Source organism: Oncorhynchus masou, chromosome 12 (genome assembly GCF_036934945.1).
Source record: "Oncorhynchus masou masou isolate Uvic2021 chromosome 12, UVic_Omas_1.1, whole genome shotgun sequence".
In the NCBI taxonomy this organism is placed as follows: domain Eukaryota; kingdom Metazoa; phylum Chordata; class Actinopteri; order Salmoniformes; family Salmonidae; genus Oncorhynchus; species Oncorhynchus masou.
In genome coordinates, this window is record NC_088223.1 from 40221782 (window position 1) to 40239148 (window position 17367).

Genomic DNA, 17367 nt, shown 5'->3' on the forward strand with positions numbered 1-17367 from the left:
GACTGCTAGATGGTAAAGCGTGATTCATCACTCCAGAGAATGCGTTTCCACTGCTCCAGAGTCCAATGACAGCAAGCTTTACACCACTCCAGCGATGCTTGGCATTGTGTGCGGCTGCTCCGCCATGGAAACCCATTTCATGAAGCTCCCAACGAACAGGTTTTATGCTAATTTTACTTTCAGGGGCAGTTTGGAACGAGGTAGTGCGTGCAACCGAGGACAGATGATTTTTACATGCTACGTGCTTCGGCCATCCCATTGTTGCTTTCATGACTGTCCTGGGAGGATGAGTCTGAATAGTTCAGATCAGCTTTGCAATAAATAACTTCAACCAGACCCCTTCTCACCCGCAGAGAGGGTTAAATGGAACTGGATGGGGGCTGACAGCTCATGCCCTGTTGTGAATCAAGGACAGAACATTCAGCTATCTCCCTCTCCAAATTCACCCAAGGAATGTGCCTTTGTTTCAACACACTTTTCCTGCCGACACTAACACGTTCTAAAGCGAATACTGTAACAATATTTCTAACCGAGCATGGGGACTGGGCGGAGGTGACCTAAAAGAACACTAATGTCAGTTTGGTTGCTATTTTGTGATGTCATTAAACATTTTATAAAGGAAATACTGTAACTTGGAAAGTATACCCACTATATGTGTGAAGTGTCCATCCGATGCATTGTGCACGAAATATGAAAAAGTATGAGTGTTTTTGTTAAGAGAGGGATGTAAAAATCTTAAACTATAAGAGAAAATTGTTTCTATAACTTTGTACAAGTAAGTAGTCACCGCTCCCTTCAGTGAGGTCAGAGAGCGTGTAAGCCTGACGGAACCACCCTTTTTGAACAAACTGTATAAAATGATGGGTTAAGAATTAACATATCAGACCAGAGAGACATTAAGCTGCAGCTCACTTCCAAAGTGAGTCGAACTCTGAAATCTCAACACGAGGTACAGATGATAAAGTCACCTCCCGGACAATCATTGGTAAGGCTGATTAGCTGTCCTAAGTAAAGTATCTAGGAAAGCAAATTTAAGTGGTACCATTCTACCACGCTTCTCAAATCACTGTAGTATGCTACTCTCATCACCCCACTGAGAACCATTGACAAGGCTGGCTAGCTTATCTTCAAATAAGCATCTTCCAGAGTGAATGGAGGTAGAATAAACTCTGTAGTTCTGTTCAGGACTTCACAAGTCACCGGATACCAGACGACAGCAGTGGAGAACAACAGTAGAAGACAGATGGGGAGCACTTTTGGACAATCAAAGCCTTACAAGTGTGCCGCAAAAAAGGCCCAACACCCTTTCCAAGAAGACCTGGTTCTGACAGAAATACACAAAGAACCAAGACATTTCCACGTAAATACATTCATGATTTCTTACTCCAAGCGGGAGGTGGTTCGTGTGCGAAGTACAAGTGAGAGTAGTTTCAAAATGTACCAACGTTAAGTGTCTCTGTCTCTCGCCCTCTCCATGTCTTTCGTAACTAGCCCCTCCATATTGTTGTGAGTCCGCTAGGGACCTGTTTCTAATGTATTAAGTTTGGATGTTTGTCCTGTGTTACCATTTAGTTAGCTAGTGAATAAATAATTAAACCAATGTGTAGTGCTGAATCATAAGGCTCTGGTTTTTACAGATGCAAGGCGGTTACGTCTGTTCAGAATGATTATATGATACGAGGTTATGATTAATAAGTTGACTGTTTATGGATGTAATAGGTAGAGCTTTAGAGTTTAATTAGGGAGATGGTAACTCCTTTAAAAAAACTGCTCTCGTAGTGCCCCAAATCCTAATGAGTTAATCGTTACATGATTACTTTAAATTGGGTAACAATTAAACAACAGTCATCGGATTAATGAAAGTAAAGTCACGACATGCTGCTAGACATTTCCACTTCAGTTGACCGGGGCAGCTCTAGCAGGGCAGAAATTTGACAAACTCACTTTGCCATATTGAAAGTCACTGAGCTCTTCATTAAGGCCTTCCTAATGTCAATGTTGGTCTATGGGGATTGCATGGCTGTGTGCTAGATGTTATACACCTGTCAGCAACGGGTGTGGCTGAGATAACCAAATCCACTCATTTGAAGGGGTGTCCACATACACTATATATACAAAAGTATCGGTCTGTTCTAGTCTTCCATCTATTGGTCTTCTCTCTTTCAAGTGTCTCGTCTTTTTCCTCTCTTCTAATTTAAAAATCCTCTATGGCTCCATATGGAGACCTTCCCTCCAACATCTTCCCTTTGTACACATATCTGTCCATCCGGTCATCTATTTGTCTTCTTTTTTTTTACTCTCTCAGTATTCTTTATTTTCCCTTCTTTCTCTCCTCCTCTGGAATGACGGAAATCCTATCCGTCTCAATATGTCTACCCACTAAAATCTCCATTAAAATCTTCAGCCCGTTTCACTTTCTCTGGAATGTTATCTGGCTCAACATGCACAGTATGTCTTCACACTAAAATCTCTTTATCCATGCAGTCTGGTTATCCATCCATCTATATCTTCTCTCTCTCTGTAGCCTCTCTTTTCTCTCTCGTCCTGTGGAATCCGGTATTTGGCTCAATATGTGGCCCGTCTTCACACTCAAATCTTCCCATCTATCCCATCCGGTTACATGTCAACTCTCGTTTCCCATCTCTTTCCCTCAATCTCTTTTCCTTGTGGAATCTGGTGTATCCATCCGGCTCAGGTCGTTGAGGCAGATGCAGCTGAGCCTCCTAAACATCTGTTTTCCGCATTCTGCCGCATCCCTCCCGTCCTGATGAGTTAACCTCTAACTCCCCAAAACATGTTCTTCTCATCGCAGCTTTAATATTTAGCTGGGCATTTGGGCTCTGGGCAGGGCAGTGAGGAGCTGGAAAGGGGATGGCTGCTGCAGACATGCAAGTGAAGCCTACCTTTTCGTTATCCTTTTTTTTCCCCCTGGTGTTTTGGGTAGTAACTTTGTGGTATGGGCAGCTAAGATGGTAAATGTTTGATTGTCCACTTCACTGTTTGCTCAGTGCTCCCAAATTTAAATGAGTATTTTCATTGTTTTCGTTGCTATGTTTTTATCCAGCTCCTAGGCTACATTTGGACATTCGTAGTTACTCTGCATTCAATGTATAAATGCAACATGCAACAATTTCAACAATCTTGCAGTTCATATAAGGAAAATCAGTCAATTTAAATAAATTCCTTAGGCCCTAATTTATGGATTTCACATGACTGGGCAGGGGCGCAGCCATGGGTGGGCCTGGGAGGGCATAGGCCCAGCCAATCAGAATTAGTTTTTCCCCACAAAAAGACTTTATTAAAGACAAAAATACTCCTCAGTGGATGCATAACTCAACCTTTGCCTCCCGAGCCCGTTGAGGAGTTGTTTCATTGCTGCACGATCAAAATTGTGGAGAAATGTGGGTTAAAAAATACTCCGTTTCATCAGCTGTTCGGGTGGCTGGTCTCAGACGATACCGCAGGTGAATAATCCTGATGTGGAGGTCCTGGGTTGGTGTGGTCTGCAGTTGTGAGACGGTTGGACGTACTGACAAATTCTTAAAAATGACGTAGAATTTTTTTTCAACATTTTAGTTTAACTAGGCAAGTCAGTTAAGAACAAATTCTTATTTACAATGACGGCCTACCCCGGCCAAACCCGGACGATGCTGGGTCAATTGTGTGCCGCCCTATGGGACTCCCAATCACGGCTGGATGTGATACAGCCTGGATTTGAATCAGGGACTGTAGTGAAGCCTCTAGTACTGAGATGCAGTGCCTTAGACCACTGTGCAACTCTGCAGCGGCCTTATGGTAGAGAAATGAACATTACATTCTCTGGCAACAGCTCTGGTGGACATTCCTGCGGTCAGCATGCCAATTGCACGCTCCCTCAAAACTTGGGAGACATCTGTGGCATTGTATTGTGTGACAAAATTGACAACATGTCAGGTGGATGGATTATCTTGGCAATGGAGAAATGCTCACTAACAGGGATGAAAATGGAAAAACTTCTGAGATCTTTTGTTTCAGCTCATGAAACATGGGACCAACACATTATATTTTAAGTTGATATTTTTGTTCCGTAGAGTTTGAGCCGGTGTTATTGTTTGGATGTGCCTGTTTGCTCTCCTTTCGGTGTTGGTATGCTTCATAGCGATATGGTCAGCTAGAATGCAGATATTGATGCTTATGGAGGGTTTGTGTACTTGCAGTGGATACACAATTTGTTTGGTATCTGCCTGAGTTGAGGTAAGCTCAGCGCTCACGCCCATGTTTTACAGTAGTAGTTACCTTTAGCAGCAGCGAGGGAGCTAGTGCTCTTAAAAATAACCAATACTCATCCATGACATCTGTGGCCTTGCTCCATTATGATTCAGCACACTCAAGACAGACAAGAACGCACACAGGCGCGCACACACCATGACTGGGGAGCTAATAAAAGCTGCAACACTGCCAAATAATGCATGTTGCGGTTTATCTAAAACTATTTTCAACAGTCAAAGAGAGACTATTACTACTTCAGGTAAATTACAGCACAGAGTACTGAGAGTATTGTGCACAATATGTAGCTTCTGTCTTCACACTATTTTTCCATTTATTTTTTTTCTCTTCGTAGAATCTGTTCTCTCTCTCTCTTTTGGCCCATTTCTCTCCCCCTGGAATCCCTATTGAGGTTACCTTTTTATATACAGGGCTGTGCGCTCTAAAGCCCAGCCTACTGTACATTTACATTGCTAAAGCCCCAGTGGGCAGCTCACCTTGTTAACCTCCAGGATCTCCCCCCTCTCTTCTGTATCCGGGCGGGCCTGGCTGGCCGAGCGTTCATTGTGTCTGGAGCTGCCGTCCTCCTCCACATACGGGATGAGTTGCTGTGTGGGGGGAGGGTATATCAAATATACAATGTCCACCGGTGTTCAGTGAGGGGGATGTTAAATTGATAGTAGTTTGGTAGGTTGGCTTGGAAAATACATTTATTGTCTCTTGTCTGTGGCTCCGTTGCAAAAGAGATTACCATTTCAAATGGGTCTCGCCTGGTTATATAAAGGATAAATAAAACATGAAAAATAAATAAGGTTCATTGGCTTGTCTCTCAAACAAAATAAATAAATAGGGATTGTGTGTAGAACACCAAAACACTAATCTACAAACAGTTCCATACCACCACCGACATTTCTGAATTAGGGCTTCTCCACAGTCCATACCCAAGCTCTTAATTCATTTATAAGCACTCTCTGTGCTTGACGTTGTCTGGCTGACACTATACCGACTGTTGTGATGAAAACCCTCTCAGAATGCTGAGGTCTTTCCCTTCCTCCCTCCCTCCTTTTCACTCTGCCTGGCTGTTCCTCCTGTTTTAAATCACACTGACACCTGCTGGTCTGCAGGATAACGAGCAGTGCCGTATGGAACACATGGTTATTTATTTCACTGCATCAAGAGCAACGGGCTTATCTTAAATAGTACCATTATACTAGCGTTACACTATCGTCTACTGGGTTCCTATTATCATACATGGCTGTGTGATGTGAGATTGCTTAAACGGTTATGTAGGAACGAGGTAATGATTTGAGAAAAGCATAAGATTGGGTACAAGAGAAAAGCATAAGATTAGGTACAAGGGGAATAACGATTACCGGCCAACCAAAAGCCTTACCAGGTGTGAAAACACAGCGAAGTCCAAAACAAATCTGAGGCTGAGTGCTATTCTACATTCTGAAAAGCCTAGTAGTTGATTGCATTTCATTGCAGTCAGTGACCTGAAGTTTAGCAACTGGCAGAGGCCAAGAGTACACAGTGATTGATGCAGGCTGTGACCAAAGCATTACTGCAGGGCTGAACGGGGCTGGATAGGGCCAAAAGACAGACAGAGACATACGCAGGGAGAGAGAATCAAATGAGAAACATGAGACCGCTATGGCAGTTCTCTAGTCAGTCAGAGACCGATGCTAAACCCAAAGCTGTCTGATTCGTATTAGAGAGAAGACAGAAGACATGCTGGATATTATATTAGGCCAACTCTGTAATTGTTAGGGCTGTAGAATCAGAGGAAAAAACATTCTACTTCCAGCTATAAGCCAAACGCATTTTGAATTTAAAGGTAAGAGCTGTTTTTGGCAGTCGGAAGGGGGAAAATGTGCGGGGGTAGAGAGAGAAAGCGTGTGTGTGTGTGTGTGTCTCTGTGACTGTGTGTGTGTGAGTCATAACCCGTCTCTCTCCGCCACACTAGGATGGATGTGGTTTGCCTGTTGACAGAGAAGAATGGGGGTAATTAAGTTCTCCAGGTTGCCTTACTTAGAAAGGGGGAACGAAATAGGGAGAAGAAAGGAGAGAAAAAAGAATGCCGTGGAGGATAAGTAAATTAAATGACATGGCCGCTCACGGTGCAGGAAATGCCAAAGAACGACAAGAGCTCAGTTGATTGCCTGGCTTGGGGAGAAAACAGAAAACTGCTGACGTGGGCAGCCTCCGCCAGCTGTTCATTACCAGGCTCGCTGCTAATTAGGAACGCGATGAGGTCATGCTGGCCGAGTCATTGATTCCACTTCCTGTTTGGGGAAAGCCCAGTCAGCCAATAGCACGACTGTCAGGACTGTGCCCGGCCAATAGCAGGCTTGTCAGCCACTTGAGTTTTAGGGTATGATAAATAGCGGTGTGTGGAGGGCCAACATCAACTTCCTCCAACCAACATGGTATGGTGAGGTACTGGTTGGTCAGCACAATAAGTCATTTTCATAGCTTCTGGGAATATGTAAACATTTTAAATGAAGTGGTACAACTGGGGAGTGTAAATGGACAGTGAGGTTTATATAAAAAGTGTAACTTTTCAGAGGGAGAGAAATACAGCACGCCGGTATGCCATATGGGAAATTCCACCTTCACGGAATTATGCTGAGACGCATATTTTTCACATGAAAATGTATGCCAAAGAAAAACCATTGACTTCAAAGTTTAACAAACCATACAACTCTATGCACAAGGACCACTATGAATTTACAAAATAAAACATTTACTGTAAAAACTGTGCAAATGCAAAGTTTAGAAACAAAATTGTATCTGCACAGATCTTCCTATAAATGTGTTTTTGTTTGATATACATTTGAGTGAAAAATCCAAGTCGCACCGTAATTCCGTTACCATGGAATTGCCCATGTATAAAACAAACAAATGTAATGTACAATACCAGTCAAACGTTTGCCCCCGGTGATGCGTTGTGCAGACCGCACCACATTCTGGAGAGCGCTGCGGTTGTGGGTGGTGCAGTTGCCGTACCAGGCAGTGATACAGCCCTAGAGGATGCTCTCAATTGTGTATCTGTAAAGGTTTGTGAGGGTTTTAGGTGACAAGACAAATTTCTTCAGCCTCCTGAGGCAAAGAGAAACGACAGTCCATCATTACTTTTAAAGTTTCTTCAAGTGCAGTCGCAAAAACCATCAAGTGCTATGATGAAACTGACTCTCATGACGACCGCCACAGGAAAGGAAGACCCAGCGTTACCTCTGCTGCAGAAGACAAGTTCATTAGAGTTAACTGCACCACAGATTGCAGCACAAATAAATGCTTCACAGAGTTCAAGTAACAGATACATCAACATCAACTGTTCAGAGGGACTGAGTGAATCAGGACTTCATGGTTGAATTGTTGCAAAGAAACCACTACTAAAAGGACACCAATAAGAAGAAGAGACTTGCTTGGGCCAAGAAACATGAGGAATGGACATTAGACCGGTGGAAATCTGTCCACATTTGAGATTTTTGGTTCCAACCATGTCTTTGTGAGATGCAGAGTAGGTGAACGGATGATCTCTGCATGTGTGGTTCCCACCATGAAGCATGGAGGAGGAGGTGTGGGGGTGCTTTGCTGGTGACACTGTCGCTGATTTAGAATTCAAGCACACTTAACCAGCATGGCTACCACAGCATTCTGCAGCGATACGCCATCCCATCTGGTTTGCAGTTAGTGGGATTATCATTTGTTTTTCAACAGGACAATGACTCAACACACCTCCAGGCAGTGTAAGGGCTATTTGACCAAGAAGAAGAGTGATGGAGTGCTGCATCAAATGACCTGGCCTCCACAATCCCCCGAACTCAACCCAAATGAGATGGTTTGGGATGAGTTGGACCGCAGAGTGAAGGATAGCACACAATAAGTGCTCAGCATATATGAGAACTCTTTCAAGACTGTTGGAAAAGCTTTCCAGGTGAAGCTGGTTGATCGAATGCCAAGCGTGTACAAAGCTATCATCAAGGCAAAGGGTGGCTACTTTTTTTCTTTTTGAGTGCGCGATGAGACAAGTGCGCGATGAGACAAGGATATCCCTACCAGCCAAACCCTCCCTAACCCGGACGACGCTAGGCCATTTGTGCGTCGCCCCACAGACCTCCCGGTCGCGGCCGGCTGCGACAGAGCCTGGGCTCGAACCCAGAGTCTCTGGTGGCACAGCTAGCACTGCGATGCAGTGCCCTAGACCACTGCGAAAGGGTGGCTGCTTTAAAGAATCTAAAATATATTTTGATTTGTTTAACACTTTTTGGGGTTACTGCATGAGGTGTTATTTCATAGTTTTGATGTATTCACTATTATTCCACAATGTTTTAAAAAATGAAGTAAAAACCCTTGAATGAGTAGCTGTATCCAAACTTGAGTGGTAATGTACATGTTTAATGCAAAATGCTTCTGTCAGATGTAAGAAAAGCCTAATTAAACGTGTGCATGCAGTCCATTCTAAAACATTGGTTTAAAACCAATTGGCTCCAAACCAATAGGAGAAAAGACTGCAACAATAAAACTACAAATAAAAACAATGGAATCGCCCAGCATGAGGTCTGAAACAACAGCCGCCCCAGTAACTCAGTAAAATAAAGTGGTGGGTGGGTGTCCATAACAGCCACTAAGGAGGCCCTAGGGACAAACACAGAGAGCAATTTAATTGAATGTGGAGGTGAGCCAAGGGTCTGTGTCCCAAATGGATACAAATTCCTTGTACAGCGCACTACTTTTGAACAGAGCCTTGTCAAAAGTAGTGCACTATATAGGGAATAGGGTGTGCCGAGGTAGACCGGGACAGAGTGGGAGAGGCACCAAGTAAATGATGTCCAGTTCAAACTAGTTAGATATTGATTGTGATCGACAGAGTGGTCCTGGGACATTGGTCACTCACCTCTGGGGTTACGGGGTCCAGACCAGTGCAGTTTTCATTGCATTTGTCATAGACGAGGCGCAGCTTGCGGAAGAGTACAGAGAGCATACGCAGGTGCTCCTGCAGTTTGCCCAGCCTGTCCTGGTGGGTGCTGGGGTGGTACGTCACTCCATTTGGCAGCTGGGGGAGAAGACATAGGAAGGAAGTGTTTTAATGTAATAACATTTTAATAATTGCTACGGGCCAATACAAGGCCTCCTATTTACTCCTTGACTAGTACCTTCTTGACTACCGGTAATCAGCGTGTGATTACTCAAATGTTTATGGTGGTAACTGAAGCGTAGAAGTTTTGTAAAATAATGAGTTTTTTTGTTTTGTAATGTAGACCAAAAAAAAAAGTATTCATTTTACTGTGCTGTTACATGGCATTCCACCAGAAGTTACATATGATATGTGTTTAACTTAAAACTGCTTCGGACTGTTTAACCTGAGCTTTATGCTAACTAACTTTAGCTTTAGGCACTTTTACCTGATCATTTCAACAGAGCTTTAATGCTAACTAGCTGTAGGTGCTTTTAACCGATCGTAATCATCCTGTGCAGCCTGAAATGTTTCCCTGCATGAGGGTAGGTGAGGTGTATACCTGTATACATGCCTACCAGAGTGATCTTTTTTTCACACAGAGTCTGTGATCTGTGAAACAAGTCACAACAGTGCTGTTTGTGCATTCTGTGGCGAGGAAGCGCAGCTTGTGTTGTGGTGGTAATGCATTCCTCTTCTTTTGTCTTTGACTTTCTCGTCGTTGTTTTAATGAGCTGCAGAAGGATCTTCTTTGAGACACAGAGCGAGAGAGACAATGTCTGACAATGTCCCAAATGGCACCCTATTCCTTATATAGTGCACTACTTTTGACCAGAGTCCTAGTATGGGCCCTGGTCAAAAGTAGTGAACTACATAGGGAATTATGTGCCATTTAGGACAGAGACAACCTGTCCTGAACTCATCTCCAGGGCACCGTCTGATCTTTCCAATGTGTCAACAGAAGGACGAGAAGAGGTATAAACAGATGGTGACTGTCTAATGATAAAATGGAGACCTTTTCATACCCAATTATATCATCCATGTTTTAAAACTAGTGTGAAACAGGATTGCGACATTTATTTGTATTTAACTAGGCAAGTCAGTTAAGAACAAATTCTGATTTACAATGACTGCCTACCTCGGCCAAACCCTAATGACGCTTGGACAATTGTGCGCCGCCCTATGGGACTCCCAATCACAGCCGGTTGCGATACAGCCTGGAATCGAACCAGGGTCTGTAGTGACGCCTCTAAGCACTGAAATGCAGTGCCTTACACCACTGCGCCACTCGGGAGACTTGCCTTTGTAGGGCAATAATAAAAGCTGGCTTAGTTGGCCTAGCTTTCTGCTCGTAGGCCCATATCCATCCATTTTCATCATAAAACAGAGGGACAATACATGTCACATTGTGTTAATGTTATTTGATATAACTGTGAGGAGAGAGAGGGATATTTATTTGGTTGAACAGACTCCAACCAGGGCCACACGATTTTTACCTCTTGGATGGCAGTCAATTCATGTTGTGCTCTCAGTTTATGTAATGCTGTCGGTCTGGGGTCAAATAAGACTGAATGCTTTGCGTGTAATAAAGGTGGTTGACAGACCAGCACCATCTATAATCAAAGGCAACCCATGAACTTCATTCAGATTTTACACCGCCCCAATACAAAAAGTCACAAACACTCACCTGCATGTTCCTCAACAGCTGGAAGATCTCCATGGTGCGTAAGACAATATCCTGCACCGTCTCTTGGCCGATGCGACAGAGCGACGCCGTGTTGACATCACGGGCAGCCTGAGCCTGCTGCCCAGCGAACGCCACCATGGGAGGGGTGGTCATGTGGACAGCAGAGGACCTCTAGGTGCAGTGATGGGTCAGCTTATTCTACACTGGCACACCTTGGCATGCCTAGTCGTATGATATTGGAAGGATGGAAAAGGGAAAGGTTGGTGAGAAAGACAGGGAAAAAGAAACAGACTGGTTAATTTCTTGATGTTACATTCCCAATGATGAGTTGATGAATTAATGAATATATAAATAAATAAACTATTGTTGCCAGACAAATTTCCTTATGGGACAATAATTAATTCATTTATTCAAAAATAATTGCAAGCGATTTATCTCCAAGCTTCCCCTTAACCCTTTAGTCCATCAGCCCGTTCCATACTCAAAAGGAAAAAGTGTCAGTATAGAGTGAAATAATGTGCTAAACAAAATTGATTTTATTTTTATGTATGGAACTAAACTAGAAATATTTTTGCATCTCGGTCTCTTTGATTTTTCCTTATGTTTTTTTTGTGTGTAAGTTAATGGTTTGTGTGTGATCACCTACTGAAACCCTAGAACTTACCTATCTACAGTGCCTTTGGAAAGTAGTCAGACCCCTTGACATTTTCCATATTTTGGTAGGTTACAGCCTTACTCTAAAATTAATTAAATGTGTTTTATTTCCTCATCAATCTACACACAATACCCAATAATGACAAAGAAAAACTGGATTTTAGACATTTTTGGAAAAAACTGAAATATCACATTTACATAAGTTTTCAGACACTTTACTCAGTACTTTGAGGCACTTTCGGCAGCGATTGCAGCCTTGAGTCATCTTGGGTGACGCTACAAGCTTGGCACACCTGTATTTGGAGAGTTTCTCCCATTCTTCTCTGCAGATCCTCTCAAGCTCTGACAGATTGGATGGGGAGTGGTGCTGCACAGCTATGTTAGCGTCTCTCCCGAGATGTTCGACTGGGTTAAAGTCTGGGCTCAGGCTGGGTCACTCAAGGACATTGAGACTTGTCCCAAAGCCACTACTGCATTTTCTTGGCTTGTGTGCTTAGGGTCATTGTCCTGTTGGAAGGTGAACCTTCGCCCTAGTCTGCGGTCCTGAGCAGGTTTTCATCAAGGATCTCTCTGTACTTTGCTCTGTTCATCTTTGGCTCAATCCTGACAAGTCTCCCAGTCCCTGCCACTCAAAAACATCCCCACAGCATGATGCTGCCACCACCACTATGCTTCACCGAAGGGATGGTGCTAGGTTTCCTCCAGAAGTGACGCTTGGCAATCAGCCAAAAGAGTTCAATCTTGGTTTCATCATGGTCTGAGAGACTTAAGGTGGCTTTTGGCAAACTACAAGCGGGCTGTCATTCCATCTGGCCACTTTACCATAAAGGCCTGATTGGTGGAGTGCTGCAGAGATGGTTGTCATTCTGGAAGGTTCTCCCATCTCCACAGAAGAACTCTAGAGCTCTGTCAGAGTAACCAAGGCCATTCTCCCGATTTGCTTAGGCGGCCAGCTCTAAGAATTGTCTTGGTGGTACCAAACTTCTTTCACTGAAGAACGGAGCCCACTGTGGTTATTTATTTTACCTTTATTTAACTAGGCAAGTCAGTTAAGAACAAATTCCTATTTTAAATTATGGCCTACCAGAAGGTAAAAGACTTCCTGGGGGGACAGGGGCTGGGATTAAAAAATAAAATACAAATATAGGACACTACACTACACTAGGGAACCTTCAATGCTGCAGATATGTTTTGGTACCCTTCCCTAGATCTGTGTCTTGACACAATCTTGTCTCGGCGCTCCACGGACAATTCCTTCCACCTCGGGGCTTGGTTTTGGCCCTAGCATACACTGTCAACAGTGGGATCTTATATAGACAGGTGTGTGCCTTTCCAAATCATGTCCAATCAGTTGAATTTACCACAGGTGGACTCCAATCAAGGAAGAACAATGGAAACAGGATGCACCTGAGCATAGAAAAGGGTCTAAATACTTTTTCTACATTTTCACTTTGTCATTGTGGGGTAGTGTGTAGATTGCTGAGGATTTTCATTGTTTTAACCCATTTTTAATAAGGTTGTTACATAACAAAATGTGAAAAAGGTGAAGGGGTCTGAATACTTTCCCGAAGGTACTGTATATCTATTTATTTCTTATCTTTAAGGTAAAAGAAACACAGGAGCGGTCATTAATTATTTATTTTTATTGAAATTTAGGCAGGCAACAGTTTTCCCAGGCCTCCACCCTGGAGGTTCACTGAAGATCTCACCTTACTCAGGTAGCTGTGAAACCTCTTCCAGGCTGAGAACTTTGTCAGTCTAAGCCTTGCAGCCCTTGGGCTTTGAGGCAGCCTCTGACACTGCCAAGTTCATTTCTCAGGAGGAGGCCCCAGTTGCTGTCTGTGCCTTGTCTTTGCTACTCCCCATGGTGCTGAAGGTGCAAGAGGCAACAACATTTCTTCGCACATGGGGAAAATAGCAAAGGGCCAGTAGACTCCACTATCAGAGTACGGATCAGCCTCCTCCTTTCCACGTGCAAACTTGGGTAGGGGTAGAGACCCATCACACTTTTTTTTCTAGTGACCATTGGTCTATGGCATAGTCTACAAGCTGAGGCTCTAGTGAACTGTACGTCATGATGAGATGAATAATAACAATCAAGGTGCAGCTACTGCAGAAGGTGCATGACACGTTCTGGTTTTTAAAACCAAATCTCTATTTAAAAAAATAACCACGACTCAAACACTAACGTTACGTCTTTTTAGAAATGGCGAAGCTCTCCGTATAATGACAGGGGAAACGGCTCGAGTCGCACAAAAGGGAATATATACGTTGCAGATAAAGTTCGGAAGGACATAATTTCATGTGCACAACATCTAAAGCCCCGGATCACAATACCGAGAGCTTTGCCATTTCTAAAAGGACGTATTTGTGTTTTTGAAGCCTTCACCCTTCAATAACATAGCAATTCACATACACTAGAATAGCCTGGTAAATTAACTGTATACAGTACATTTCTGGAAGGCATGGACACTTACATCAGTGTAAACGGACAGCTCTATGCATTGTATCTGCAACGTTGCACCCTAACTTCACACGCCACAGTTAACGTAATAACGGTTTATTTAGCTAGATGGCTAACGTTGCTGGCTACAGACAGCAAGCTGTTAGCAAACGAGACGATAGTTATTTCAACTAGCTTTAACATGCATTTGTCCTCTTGCTATACAAAACAAAAAGTTGACTTTGGCGCTTTTCATATTGTCCAACTGACTAAAAACGCAATACGTAAACTTACCTGTGCTAGCTAGTATTAATGTATATTTTTTGTTTGACATGCGTGTCAAGTTCCTTTTCTCCAGGATATCGAAAGTGTCAAACATCGCGAGACCTTACATTGAGTATCTTAACCGTAAAGCATGAAATATGAGCGTTTATTAAAGCTTTACTCCTTGGTTGCTAGCAACATTACTTATACCCATTGGTTCTTGAAGACTAACTTATACATGCCTAATGAGCTTAGTTTAACTGTCGTACCCTATCGTACCCCATCATAACCCAACATATAATACGCTTGTTATATTCCAATGTTTGTAAACAAACACTGTATAGCCTCAAAACATGGTTAAAACTGTACCTTTGAGATCATGGCTGGTCAGTCCTTGCAAACAGAGCTCTAAAATACAAGGGCCATATCCATCAGCTTTCTATCAAAACACATGTGAGGTGACACTTTGTTATTGTTTCAATTAAGGATTTCAGCTTTAAAATGTGGATTATTGTTGCTGCCATTGATTGCACTGAAATATATTGATGACTATGAAAAAACACTAATTCTAATACAAAAAATGCATTAGCATTATCTTACAGCAGATACGGTATGTACATCAAATATAGGTGTTTAATACCCCACTCATGATGTTACGGTAGAGCAGAGCTCCACTGCAAGTTCACCTGTGTAAAAGCGACACCTGGTGGTCATTCTGCGATCAACACTGCCCTGTATAATTTATCTTTCAACCCTCTGGTCTATTTTAACTTTTTGGTGAAGTGACTTACTGTATGTGTATACGATTTAGCTGGGATCATCCCTAACGTGTCATGTGTCATCATAATCTTCCTCTTTGTATAAAAAAACACCATTCAAACTTGTGTGAGCCCCTAATCCTATGTTATTGATGATCGAATGGACAAAAACTATAATTCTCTGCAAAGAGAGGACCACCTTTTGCGAGGTTTCCATTCATAGCTCACAAAGCAATCTGTTATGAGTTATCTTTATTTAAATTAAAGTATCAAACACAAGATGTGCCTGAAATAGATACTTACTCATCCTGTGCGCCCTGCCGTGCTAAATTGCTGCTCTGAGTGACAAGGAGAATTAGAGAGGGTTTTATTGAAAAAATGAAAGGCTTCTTCAGGCTTCAGGCTTGAGTGAAGCTGAAGTTTGAAAATAATGCCTGTTACTTAATTTCCATTATTCCTTCAAATGTGGGGTTATACGGCTACAGGATGGATTTAAATGTCAATTTATCTGGTGTGGGAGGCTGAGTTGGGTAATTGTAAACCTTGAGACAGGTTTTATTTTCTTCTCTCTAAAGCTCTCTGTGTAAGCTGCTGAAACAGAAACGGGCACAGAAACGCCATGTCAGTTCACTTGGCTGCTGACAACTTCTTAATTTGCGAAAAAGAGTGCCGTTTAGTTTACCACGATGAATGAGTTCAAATCTGGCTCGTCACAGGTTGTTAGATCCTAATTTCCTAGGTTATAATTTGTTTCCCACATATGAATATTGAATAACTGAGGCTTGGTGTGACACGTGGCTCTATTTTGAGGCATTTGCACAAAATATGTAGACACAATTCTGGTTCTGTTGTGTCGTGCCTGTAGTGTTTAAGTCTTTTATAACAGACTTATGAATATTCAAAGTCCATAAAGATGAAGACAAATTTCAAATACTGTTCAATTACCATGAATTATACAAACATTGAATAAATAGGCTACTATATTTAAGAAGAGAGATTTGCTCTGACACATTCTAACCACTTAGAAACGTCTTAAATATAAGATAGGCTGACATTGATGACCTTGGTGTGATTTCAGGGTGTACAGTACAGTATTGGACCATATCACCTACACCAAACCAGCAGAGAGCCTCAACAATGGCCAGATTGAAGGCCCCAGAGTGTTGGAAGGGAAAACTCCCAGTGAGGGGAGAGGAAACGTGAACCATATAATAACTTGAGGGATATCAGGCTAAATCTGATTATCTACCATACTCAGCCGTCTCGTGCTTTAATTAAAAACACTCTGTTTCTCCAGGGTCAGGTTCGGGAGGAGCACAGTGCACAATAGTCTGCTCTCCCACTTCAACCAGGACAGTGTCTCACGTTGTAGAGGATTAAAAGAGAGAATGGACCAAGCTACAGACAAGGAGAGAGATAATATAGGAGTAGGGCTAAATTGCACGGTTCTATGCCCCTCTGCCTCATGTGGAATCCTGTGCGTATTTCAGCCCAACAGTGACTGCCAGAGCAGCAGTTGGATAAAGGGCTTAACTTTCTCTGTGTGTGTGAGCTGAGTAGAGTGGGGTGCAAAGAGTGTGTGTGTGTGTGTGTGTGTAAGAGAGAGTAATGTAGAGCAGACAAAAGCAGGGTGCAAAGAGGATGGGGTGCACAAGAGATGGGATACTGCCAGGGGTCAGCTGATTTCAGGGAAACACAATCCATCAATCAGATGTTAAACACACACACGCTCCTCTAATCTGCCGAGTCATGCTCACACAGCCCCCAGAGTGGAGTGCAAATGCAGAGGTTAAATGTTGATCCACTCACACATTCTAGAGAGCTTGTGATAGCCTTGCTGAAATGGTTTGCTACAACAAAACAAGTTAGCTGTGAAATCATAATTACACAAAATAACTTAGCCTTAAACAACAAAGACCTCCAAAACAAAATGCATACTTAATCACTGACTCTCCCTTCCTTAATTGACTTATTCTACATGTTTCAAATACCCCCTAATAGCTTTCAGTACACAAACTGAACCTTCCCCCTGTGTACGTTTGATCAATTCATGTTATCAGGGTCTGATCTTCGACAGACTGATTGAAGTCTCCCTTTAAGGGAGGGTGAGGCCAAACCAGAGATGTGTATATGATACTGGGTCAGTAACACTAAGGGACCCTTGAGACCCAAGATGGCTAATCCATTGCATTGACGGCCTACAGCTGCACCAGACTGGCTGAAGGTCGAGGAGGGGACAGGGAAATGAAAAGGGATCAAGGTGTGCAAAGAGACAATGGATCCACTGAGTGCTGTGTTGCTGAGCAACCCGTATCCTTATCAGGAACTATAGCAGAAGGCAAAAGGGCAAACATGA

The 17367-nt window shown here is 42.9% G+C and overlaps 1 protein-coding gene across 3 annotated transcripts in view; it reads right to left on the reverse strand.

Annotated features, from left to right (window-relative positions):
- Window positions 1-11045, reverse strand: part of LOC135550069 (mediator of RNA polymerase II transcription subunit 30-like) — a 29303-nt gene extending 18258 nt beyond the window's left edge. For 2 of the 3 annotated variants that reach the window (XM_064980534.1, XM_064980535.1), the window contains exons 1-3: window positions 10893-11045; window positions 9146-9304; window positions 4743-4853 (exon numbers count right to left, since the gene is read on the reverse strand). In XM_064980534.1, the coding sequence (XP_064836606.1) occupies window positions 4743-4853; window positions 9146-9304; window positions 10893-11045 (423 nt within the window). Of the gene's footprint in view, window positions 1-4742; window positions 4854-9145; window positions 9305-9783; window positions 9925-10892 lie in introns of those variants that run through there. The other variant, XM_064980536.1, reaches the window with a different exon arrangement.
- Window positions 11046-17367: the final 6322 nt, after the last annotated feature.